Source organism: Centruroides sculpturatus, unplaced genomic scaffold (genome assembly GCF_000671375.1).
Source record: "Centruroides sculpturatus isolate CEXI.00-Female unplaced genomic scaffold, Cexi_2.0 scaffold1245, whole genome shotgun sequence".
Lineage (NCBI taxonomy): Eukaryota > Metazoa > Arthropoda > Arachnida > Scorpiones > Buthidae > Centruroides > Centruroides sculpturatus.
In genome coordinates this window covers 120,458-133,187 of record NW_019385666.1, presented here as the reverse complement: position 1 = coordinate 133,187, position 12,730 = coordinate 120,458, and the positions used below count along the sequence as shown (strand labels likewise).

The window sequence follows — 12,730 nt, the reverse complement described above, 5'->3', positions numbered from 1 at the left end:
TTTTTTTTTTTTTTTTTTTTGTTTAGGCATCAGAATTTTTTATCGAGTTACTTGGACTTCAGTAGCTAATATTGAAAAATTGATCATGGGCCACATAAATTCATTAGACGGGCCGGATCCAGCCCGCGGGCTGTATGTTGGCCATGCCTGGACTATACAGTAAAAACTGCTTAGATGACCACCTGTCAAAACGGGCAAAAATTTCTGGCACTGCATAATTTATCCATGGAGTCTTTGTATAAGTTACCTATATTAAACGATCACCTGTGTAATATGACTGCAGGCATCGATTTTTGGTCCGAAACAACATGCAACAACTGTAATAAGCGACCATTTCCGCGAATATATCTGGTGTAAAGTAGTGTTCAACAACATTCTCCCCCTCCTAATATAATGAATTAGTCTAAACTCTCGTTTGAACCCACCTTGGGCACTTCTCCCACCCTTGAAATTAGGTGCTGGTGTTAATGAATTAGTCTAGCAACAAAGGAAATTCGTTTCAGTTTGTTTGAAATTGTCCGAAAAATGAAAGATATGCAAAGTGCTGTCGTTAGAAGATCGTGTTAAAGTTATCACAACAGCAATTAGCGGCAAAGTTTAACTGTGGGAAAACGAAATTGATTTTATCATAGACCTACAGTATTTTCCTTGGGAGTATAAAATATTGTACATGATACAATTAATCGGCTGATCTCATCGTTTGATAAAATTTATTTTTATTTATTTATTTATTTTGAAGCTCGTATACAATACATATGTGATAAATAGTTTCTGTATTAACCTACTTTATTTTCACGATATTTTTACAAAAATAATATCCAAGTAATTTTCGCACGCAAAATATTCAAAAAACAATAAACACATTAATGCAAAAATCAGTTTTACACACAACCTTCCTTTTTCGATTTCGCAATGACAATCGCAGAATGTAATGAAATCATGTAATGAGAAAAAATTATAAAATCGTTTTATTATTAATTAATAATTTTTCTTATTGTACTTAAGAAAATATTAAATATTAAAAAATACAGTATTTTTGAAGTTAAAGTAAGATTAAACTAATGAATACCAAAACCAAAGTGATGTAGAGATACGACGTGCTTGTATATCGATGACGTAATACACGTAACTGTGGAGCGAACGAAAACAATCGAGTTGAATTAATTAAGTCGGAAAAAAGAAAGTGTGCATTATAATCGGAAAATGCGACTATTGTATTAATCTAAAATATTGGTATTAAATCTGTCTTATAAAATCATGACGACTCCTGTAAATCGAGTTATCCGATAAGAATAAAATACAATATCAATATAGCCCTATTATTGAAAAAATTCGCTTATTTTTGCTCACCTCGAGTTTTGTGTACTAGAAATGGCTAAAAAGTGCACAAAATATGTACGGAAATATGGTATTACAGCACCACCTGTATTGGACGACCACCTGTCATTTTGAAGGAACTGTGGGTGGTTGCCATAGACAGGTTTTACTGTATATATATATGACAGTGGTCAAAAATTTATACTTGATTTCAAACTGCATCTCAAATGTTGCAACAATTTCACTAGGAAAGTTTTAATTATCATTTGTTTTTGTTTTAAAGAAATGGCTTTCACCAAATTAGTTTGAATTTGAAAATGACAATGAACTGAAAAATTGCATTACTGAATAGTTCAAAACATTGGCAGTGGACTTCAGTTTCCTTAGTCCATTATCAAAGGTGACACAATCTCAAAAACATGTATCCATTTCCATTATTTTTGTACATCTTTTTTGGCTATAAGAAAAACAAATAAATCTGAACTTTTACAAGTCTAAAAATAATACTTTTTAATATAAAGAAGTCCATGATAGATATTTTCAAGATTAAAGCTTTGTTTTTAGATCATTTGTCAAAGAAAATTCAGAATTGGATTTGTTCAATGTTTCAATTCTTGGCTATTCCAAAATGTCTGAACATGAGGAATTTTTAAAAATGGAATAAATCTTTTCACTGAGTGATAGATGAAATTTGGTCTCAAATACTATGGTAGTTTTCCATGGACCTTTTCTGTTAAAATACTTATTTAAAAGATTCTTTAACACTAAAATTTAAAGTTTTGAATTTAAATAAAAGATTTGTATTTATGTAATATTTTGAACAAAGAGTTAAATTTTTAATAAAGTGTATAAATATTTAATTATAGCAAAGTATATAAATAAACAATATGCTTTTAAATTTATTTTTAGTATTTATTAATAAATAATTATTTGCTAATAATTAAATTATGAATCTTTAGTACAGCAATTATTACAAACTAATCCTTTCTTGGAAATAACTAACAATCCTAACACTGTAACCGATCTTCGTAACTTGGTGGTGGCATTGTTTGAATCTTTAAATGATAAAACACTAGCATTAAGTCATCAGAAAAAAGCTAACAAGTAAGATTTTGAAATTTCTTCACTTTCAGTTATACATAGGACTATATAATATTTAATATCAAATTATTTTTAGAATTCTAGGAAACCGTGTTACTGAACTAGAGAAGAAAATTAAAGCAATTGAACTGTCTCATCTTTGGAATCTTCAGGATTCAAGTAAATATATTAATTTTTATTATTAGAATATTAAAAAGACATTTAAATTGTATGATTGTGACAGTTTGTTTTCTTAAGATTATACTTTAACATTTAATTAACATTTTGACTATAGAATAGTTACCAAAGAAAAAAGATGTTACCAATGTTATATATGTCTATATATTTTTTTATTATACACTGTAGAGTTTTCATTTTCACTTTAAAAAAATTGTCCACAATAAATTATGTTAAACATTATTCACTACTGTGAGGTCTTTGTATTTGCATGCCATCACTAACCACAAAAACATGAAATTTTATGAAAATCTGCATTTTGGTTTAAATAGTCCCAGAGGATTTCTACACATGCCTAAACACTTTAGTATAAATAGTTTTGTACAGAAAAATGTTTGTTTTATAATAAATATACTTAAATTCATGATATGATATTTTCAGAAATATGGGTCAAAATTAAAAATGCTTATGTCAGACAATTCATTAGACACCAACACACAAAGATGTCATACTTTGATGAACATCTTCAGGTCTTGTGGCTAGTGTCACGTTCTGCCGTGAGAGCAATAATCATAGTTTTAATATGAAATTTCATGACTGCCACTATGAGACAGGTCCTTGAAATAGAGATATCTGACTGTACTTTTGAGGAATGTGTCTACTGCATTAAGCAAGACCTATTTTATTTTTTTGAATAATTGAACAATGATTTTTTCTAAAACATTATTACTTGCAGTTAATAACTTGTTATAAAGGAATTCTAAAATAATTTCTAATGAAATGATTAAAGCAGAAATTATGAAACCTAATCAGAAATAACCAAATAAATCATTTATAATCAGATATTTTTTTAAAATTATGATTTAATCGATTCTGATTTATTCTGACTTATTTATCAACTTTAATCAGTTAAAATTTTTAAAATATAAGAATAATTTTAATGTTCAATAAAATAAATTACTGGATTGTGAAATAAACTTAAAATGATAATTTAATACTATATTTTAAAATCAGGATAGGGTCAAGTTTCAATTAGTCTAGATTTTTGATGCTTTCTGTATAATCAATTTTTTCCTGAAAGTTTAAATACTCTAATACAGTGGATTATTACATTGAATTCAATGTATTTGGAGTTTACAGTACTTAATACTGTAATAATGTACTATAATTCACTAAATACACTAATTCAGATTTGTGTTCTAAGTTCAAGCCAGTATTTCACATTGAATGTAGGGATATTTAAAAAATTCAAAAATATAATTTGCAGCATGGCTATATTTAAATAAAAGATTCACTAATCATAATTCCAAAATTAAAAAATTCTGAATGAGTTAAACATCAGTAATGAAATTACCATTGAAAGGCTAATATCTACTTTTCAATGTTCAGATTTTTGACATTTCACTGTATTTGTATCTTTATTCTAGGAATGTATTTCAAGTTTTTTTTTTTTTGACAAACTATTCTTCAACCTACAGGTACAATACAGAATTTCTTCTGAAATTTGTAATTTTGTAGAATATGAACACAACACAAAATAAGTTTAAATTGACTTCTTAAATATGGTGATTTTTAGTTAACTTTTAGATATAAAAGGTACACTAAACAGGAAATGGAAATCATTTCTGTTCTTCTGTGGAACAGGACTTCTCTATTTATACCATTTGTTATCTGTTTTAAAACCTTCATTAATTAAAAGTAAAAATAAAATCATTATTATAAAAATAAGAAAGCCTTTTTTGAACTCTTGACTTAAATAGATATTATTTTAACTAAAGTTTGAAAAAAGAAAGTTTCTGGCAACGTTGAGATACAAAATCAGGATAGCATTGTAGTAGACAAATTTTAGCATGCTACCTGCTGTGCTTTGAAATGTAATCCTTATCAAACTCTCCATAAAACTACACTGAAATACAACACTAAAATTATTTTTGTTAATTATTATTGGATGAATGGCTGTCTCTAATCTTTTGTGTGTGTTCTTGGGGTAGAACCACCAACAAACAAAAGTTTATTTAGATTTGCATTTCCTACCATATGCACTCTCCTTGTAAGTAAATCATTCTTTAGACTTTTAGAATAAAATGTGTTAGTTTTATTCGAAACAGAACATTACAACTGTTTTAGTAATCTCTCTGTATATTATAATATACAAGTATGAGCTATAATATTTTGAATTCCACTTTCACAAACTTGAGATGTTCACTTTTGAGTTATAGTTCCTTTGTATTTTTTTGCATTTTTATTGATAATTTTAATTACATAGCTTAAGACAATAAGGGAAACAAAGGCAATGCTTTAACTTGTGAACATTTTTGAGTTATGGCATCTATCTGGAATCTAGGATGATATATCTGAGGTATGCAATGTAACAAAATTATAATACAGACAAAGTGTTTCTAAAGAATGAAATTTAAAAGTGGCTTTTCTTAAATTCATTTAAAATGGTGTTTTCCAAACCTTTCAGACTACTGATGCATATATTTTTTATCATCACCCTAAAGAGGGCAGTAGCACCCACTTTGGAGTCACTGGTTTAAAAAGAACCACAATTTAAGTTAGATTTTTTTTGTAAAAAAGAGCTGGCGCGAATTACAATTTAATAAAGTAAAATTGCATTACTAGTATCTTGCTTGCTCGCCATGTCCAATCACCTGGAACAACCATTCTTCACTGCAGAGATGACCTTTCTTTGTAGGCTACAGCTCTGCACAAATATGTAAAATAGTCTAAAATGTTCACAGGTGACAATCCGAAAACAATTAATAATATAAGATTTTTTTTTGTAAANATTTTATAAACATAAAAATTGGCTTTTTCTCAAGAAAAAACTTTTTTAAATCATTTATTTTATTATTAGGTATTATTATAATAATAGATAGATGTCATCGTCTCTCGAAATACAATATCTTTTTTATTTTGCTGTCGATAGCCGGACACCTGTTCCGCAATCATCTTGTATTTTGTTGCGCGTGTGGGATTGTGGGATCTCTCGTGTGACTGGACCTAGTTTCGAGAACTCTCTTTGAGTCGATCGCAATTGAACCTCGTTTCAGTCGAGATTGAAACGGTCAATGGAGGTTGCACCAAGGTGAACGGAGTATAAGACTTTAGTTTAGTAGTGTTACAGAGTATAATATGTATATTTTAATATATTTTTTAAAAGAAACAAAACCACTGAGAAATGTTACATGTGTTTAACAACGAGTTTGGAAAACTTTGAAAATGTTAACAACGGTTTCGGCCGAACCTCTGCGAACCTGCTGAATATCACCACTGCTAATGAGATTGAGCTAAGTTGACCTCTTAAATATTAGTCTAATAAAATCATATTTAAAATGACACAATGGAATTAGTGACTTCTAGTTACAGAGAAACATGATACTAGAAATTGCCATTATGGCATATTACATTGAATCTAAGATGAACCTTGTTGGGATAAAAATCGTCTGGCACACGGTTTTTCCGCGCTTTTCCAATCATTCGACTAACGACGGTTGTCGCCATAGGAACAGCAATCGGACCACTCGGACCACTTTTGAAAACTCGACCACTGATTGGTTGAGAGACATCACACCATCGGCGGACGTCTTGTAGAGCTGCTAAATGCTGATTGGTGGAATCCAATTCTGCTTCAATCCTATAAAAGGATTGAGTTGTGGCGGGAAGTTTAGTTCACCGTGGACTCAGAAAGTGAACTCACGTTTGGTCTTAGTTTGCCTAAGCTGGTCCTGAAGCTTGTCTCGTCTCGTTGGGCTGTAAAGGACTTTAGAGTTAGTTCGTTGCAAGGTATCTTTTCGACGGACCTGTGATAGTGGATACATGTGTTGAACTTTGTTATAATTAACGTTTGTAAATGTTTGTTTTGTGAACTTTGTAACTGTACATATGTTTATTGATAATATATATATCGTTTTGAATTTAAGTGACATATGTGTGTGTTTTGAACTTTACTAACCTTATTTTCAAAGATACTAAAACTTGAAAAAATACATCTTACATTTGAGTAAATACAGTATTAGTTGCTGACATTTGACTGATAAATATAAAATGTTCATTTGCTGTTATTTACAACAGACTGTTTCAAAAAGACAAATTTTTTTTATGAACTGGATTGAAAAAATAAACTTTATGAATTTGAAGAACAATAAAGCAATATAAAGTTGTAAGGCTGTCTAATTTCATTAATGCCAAATTGATGGTAATATGCACTCAGGCAAAACTGATTTTTGCTTCAGGTGCAAGTCCAAAACAGTTGCCAATACAGAGAACTTCTAGCAATCTTAATCTTTTAGCATTAACTATTGTATTAACTATTTAGATGACTTTACAATGAACTCTCATAAATATGCTGTACACAACTTATTTTTTCCTTTTGAACATTTTTTGACTATTTCTATAACCAATCCTCTTATTTTGCTGGTTTGTGAGGTAAGCTGAGGAGTTGCAATGAGTTTGCCCCTTTCAGCAGTTCTAGTTGAACTAATTATGAGAAACATTGAGTTTATAGTATTTTCTTACCTCTTATAACAAGTAATCCATTATTATGTATTAGATATGTTGATGATATTTTGTTAGCATGGGATTGGACAGCTGATGAACCAGCACAATTCATACAGCTTTTATCTAAGGGATATGCTTCTTTAAACTTCACAATAGAAAGTGAGAAGGATTCCAAGATACAATTCTAGATCTTGCAATAAATAGTTGCCTACCAGCCTTTATTGTGAGATACATCACAAATTAGAACTATGTCCTCTCATCACGCCTGCCATGTTGTTCCAATCCTTAGGGGGTTGGGAGTATATAAATAATGCTATTGCGAGCCTGCGGATTTTAAAGAGGATTTTCAGATTGATGTTAATTGTTTTTCCAAATAAATATCCCCAATAGAAAAAAATGGAGAATCAGATGGAAGGTTACACTGTATAAATCCTTAATGAAGTAATATATAAGAAAGACTGCTGCTACTTCAATGTAATCCTTTTCATATGGTAAAGTAGTGCTAATATACATTTTACGAAGTTGACTATACACGGCATTCAATTTGTCTTTGTGTTCAAATTTAAATTTTGTAATCTTGTTTTATCTAGAATGGTCTAATGTTAAAAGTTTAAAATTTTATAACATTCGGGTTCTTTTGCTATTCACTCAATGAAGACATTTTTGAGAAGATTGAAAGTACTTGTAAAAACATTTTTTTTTTGTTATTAAACACTTATAATGTTGAAAAGACAGTGTTTTCAGTGCTATATATCTCACTGTTTGGAAGAACAACTGTACAACATATGTTTTTTGAACTCAATAATTTCAAAGTTTGATAGCAGGTCTTGCTTATTCCAAATGACTCCAAACAGAGAATTTAACAACTCACTCAAAAATTGTATGTACAATAATACTGGAATTTCTACTGATAATGAAAATAGTTTTATTCAAATTTTGATGAAATTAGAACATTGCAAATATACATTTTTCCCTATAACAAACTTCACTGGTATGATATAAATTTTGCTCATGTTTACCATAATTTATTCTGTGTAAGACACTGTATATTTTGCTATATGCAAGAATCATGTCTGTTTTGAATGGTTATCTAAGAAATTATTTTAAATATAGTATGAAAAATATTATATATTGTTAAAAAAGATAAAAGTCTCATTATTCAATTATCTTTGATAACATTTGCTTTAATACTACATTAATTACTTTAATATATATTACAGATTTCTCCAGGAAAGGTTGAAACAAGTACAAGAAGAAAAAGCAATGGTTACAGCAACTCTTTCCAAATATAAGGTATATGATTTTTATTTAATAAATTAATTTCATAAAAATATCTATTACTGAAATTTAATATTTCATTTAACTGATTTTAGAGTGTACTAGAAAAGAAAAGGACTAGAAATGGCATAAGATTTAATACATTGGGAAGTGGAATTATCAGTAGTAAACAATGTATGTCTACTTTTTTTTAGTAATAATAAAAACGAAATTTTATAATTTAATCTATTAACATTCAAATCTACATACACTGCATCCAGATAGTATAGAATCACTTTCATAAACATTGTATACATGGTTTAACTATTGTTCAACCAACAGATATGGAACATGATAAAATATGTAACATATAGGTATATTGAATAACTTTAATGTTATGTCAAAACCATCACAATGCTTCAGAGTTTTATTTAAACAAATATAACATAATCAGAATGAAACAATAGAAACTTTTATTTAATAATTAACTCAAAAATACAATTGGGCATACTCAATACAAGATCCTTAATTTCTTCTTGCACTTACAGAATTGTTGCTTTTAGCTGATTTAGTGTCATACTGCCAATTATTTGCTTAGATCCTGATACACAAGTCCATTGGATTACAATCTAGGGAATTCACTGGCCATTATATGAATTGATGATGTTGGCCAGCCAAGCTGTTGTGAACAGGAGCATTGCCTTGGAAGATGAGTAGTTGTTGCTGGAGTCTTTGTAAATAAGGCATCACAATGTTATGGAGTTCTTGTTGGTATATCAATGCTATTCATCCTGGAAGGTGTAAATGTCAGTGTGAGCTTGCCAAGAGCACCAAAAAGTACCTGAAACCATACAATTTCTCCACTAAAATTCTGCCTAGAAAAGTATTGAGATTCCTTCCTGAAGTCATGTTAGTATGAATTAAAAATATCAAGTCCACCCGAAGAAAATTTCTTTTCATTGATAAAAATGATGTAATCAAAAATATAATTCTATATTACACATAACACTAAATGTCAATCATAGTACAATACATTAAGATAGTATACTACCATATTCTACTTGCAGTTCATGTTAAGTTATTTCTAGTAGATTCCAATCTTGCTACTTTGTTCTGAGATTTTAAAGATTGTAAAGTCCAAATTAAGCTTGCATCATGTTGGAACTTTCCTTGAGCACCTGACAAATGATTTCTTGGCTAATATAGAAAATATCTAAATAGAATTTGATGCTCCCTTTATTGTTTTCTTTTTACTTGTCAGCAAGGATTTGATGGGTGTCCTGAATGTTTGTTTCCATACAATGTTGAGTTCTTCATAAAATTCAAAATTACTTGATGGTTTAGCTGTCATGCCATTGTCATGAAGATAAAGCAATTTCAGACTTGCAAAATGCATCAATTATGTCTCTTTCAGATAAGTATAAACTAAGTGGCATTGTACAAATGTACACAGTAAATATTACATTTGTCTGTGTCACTATTCTTTTTAGATTCAGTCTGAAAGGGTTCCTTACAGCATAGCTTTTAAAATTAACCATGACAAAAATTTCATGTTTTCCTGCATTTTTATTACTTTTAGATAAACTATGCATACCGTGTTATGTTTTTTATTTTTGAGTCATCGCCAGGTACAAAATGGGAATGTAAAAGGTGGTTCTATACTTTCTTGACTCAATTTATAAGGATTAGTTCTCTGAATTGTTAATGATAAAAATTTGCATAAAATATGAAAGTTATTTGATTTAATATATTGTTAATACATTTTACAGTGTTGATTCTCATCTATTATATTGCTATTCATATGCTGTTTTTCATTGTAGGTATTTATATTTGTCAACATANAATAGCGATATTTATTATTATTAGTTAAAAATGTATAAAGTAATAAATTGACTAATTCTAGTAAACAGATGAAAAGTTTATTTTAAGAACTTAAAACTCTGAAATAAATTATACAAAATACTATAAAAAGAACTATAAAAATACTGTTACAGGAGACAAATTGATGAAGGTATGAAACAATTTTGTTACCGCTTTTGAATTTTTCCAAAAGATCTAAGAAGTCCAAAAGTGGACAGAGATGACCAAGTTGGTAAAGACACCAGCTTGTCTCTCTAGGAATTGGGCAAGAAATTCAGGAATTTTTTGTCCGGGATACAAAGGCTCTGTCTCCAACACCCAGCTGTCCTTTTAACAAACCCATGTTGGGTATGGAAAAAAGGCCTTTTCAGTATTTTCGGTCCTTTTTCCCCTATCCTAAGGAAGGTGTTTTGTTTTAACCCTTTTGATTTCAATAAAGCAGTATTTTTATAAGTCATTCAAGCTTTTGGAGTGAAAAAAATTGTGTAACTATTTCTTTAGTTTGCATTAAAGAAGTTATAAATAATAAAAGTTAAAACCTTTCAAAGAACATTTCTATATAATAAATTCAAAAACCGAATTTATAGGTGTACATAAACAGTAATTACACAAATTCTGTAAGGAGATATCTTTGAGGGTTGCATCTATAAGAATGCCAAGAGTTTTTTAAAAACTATGTGCAACATTCTAAAGAAAATGTCAAATTGTGGCTGACTTCAGACAGTTTTTTTGAGAGTAAGAAACTTCAAAAATGAATTTAGGAATATGCACATTGCCATTTATATATAGTATACAATACTTCTAATAATGCAGTGTATCTGGGATTGTCTTTCAATNTGAAAGTTATTTGATTTAATATATTGTTAATACATTTTATATTCAATTTATACTAATTTTAACTACATTAAAAAAAATAAAATTGATTGTTTCTAAATGATAAATTACAAGCAATGGGCATATAAAATAAGGACTTACTAGATATTAAATAGCCTACTTACAGACAGATTTATTAGTAAATATATTTTTTTACAGAACCTTTCAGCATCAGAAAATATAAATTTGATTGTTTTTCAATATTTTCAAAAGAAGGCATACAAATATACAAGGCATGCTTTTAAACTAATGTTCGTTTAGAAATAAGAAATAACCAAAAATAATTTAATATAACCAAAAGAGATATACATATTTTTGATATCATGTCACCAATTTCCTTATTCTATTGTCAATGTCTTGAACCATTCAGTAATGCCATTTTTCAGTTCATCATTTTCAAACATCTTCACAATGAAAGCCAGTTTGCTTATTCTGAAATCGTGTATTCTTTTTTTTTCTGTCAACTAGGTGCATAGATAGACAGTGGGCATCTTTGACATCATTCTTTATTCAGGAATATCTTGTGGGTCGATATGTGTTTTGGGCATTCGCCCGTCTTCTGTTGGCTACATAATAAAACATGGACATGAATTTTTTTTATATCACAAAATGTTTTATATTATATGTTACAATATACTTTTACTCTTGTAAGGTGCTAACAAATATATATCTTACTTAAAAATTATATTTGTTATGGTTAAAAATTATTACAGTTAAATTTTCTTGGCATTACTCTCAACAGCACTAAGCTTATACAGTACTTGTGATGTCCATGTTTACCAGGTTCTCCTTAATCTTGTTGGCATGTTAAAAAAATTTTGTTTTAAAAAATTTATGTAATAAAACAATCTTTTTTTATTATAATGTTTTAAACCAGTTTTCGTGAATCTTTATACTTAAATTTTTATTGATATTATTTTTTTGGCTTCTTTTAATTTCAAAACTCTCTTTTCTGTTGTAACAATTCTTTTCTTTATGTAAAATCTTTACTTTTTCTGTGTTAATATTGCAATTATTTATTGTGCAATGTTCATAAAAGACTGAATTTACTCTTCTATATTTCAAATTGGTGATATGTTCTTTAAGTCTTGCACCTAATTTCCTTTTAGTTTTATGTATGTTTAGCTAATGCAGTTTATTCCATACCATGCACTTGTGAAAACCCGAAAAATTACATAGGTGAAAATGATTTATTGTGTGGCCGACAGAAGAGGGGCGAATGCCCAAAACACATATTAGCCCACAAGGTATTCCTGAATAAAGAGTGATGTCAAAGATGTCCAGTGTTACACCTATGCATCTATGCACCTAGTTATGACAGCAAAAAACAAAAAAAAAAAAGAAAGCCATTTTTTTAATATGCAAAAACAGGTGATAGTCACTTGGTGTGAGATCAGGCTATACCAGGGGTGGCCAACAGTTTTTGCCCCCGGGCCGAATTGGAAAGAAAACTTTTTCCACGGACTGAACCAGAGGCTGGTCTAGGAAGATTTTGAGGCGGTGTGAGATCCCATTGTGGTGTCACCCCATAGAGACTAAATTGTACATAGAGATTACAGATACAATTTTTCACATTATCATGCTTTATCAACATTCTATGCTGTACTTACGAGATTTGTAATGGAGGGTTAACTGTAAATGCACAGTGAGTTGTTGCCACCCG

General features: G+C 29.4%; 1 protein-coding gene across 1 annotated transcript in view; it reads left to right on the top strand.

Annotated features, from left to right (window-relative positions):
• Positions 1-12,730, top strand: part of LOC111641031 (coiled-coil domain-containing protein 149-like) — a 45,310-nt gene that overhangs the window by 21,421 nt on the left and 11,159 nt on the right. The window contains exons 7-8 of the mRNA XM_023387134.1: positions 8,298-8,370; positions 8,451-8,529. Coding sequence (XP_023242902.1) covers positions 8,298-8,370; positions 8,451-8,529 — 152 coding nt within the window. The remainder of the gene's footprint in view (positions 1-8,297; positions 8,371-8,450; positions 8,530-12,730) is intronic.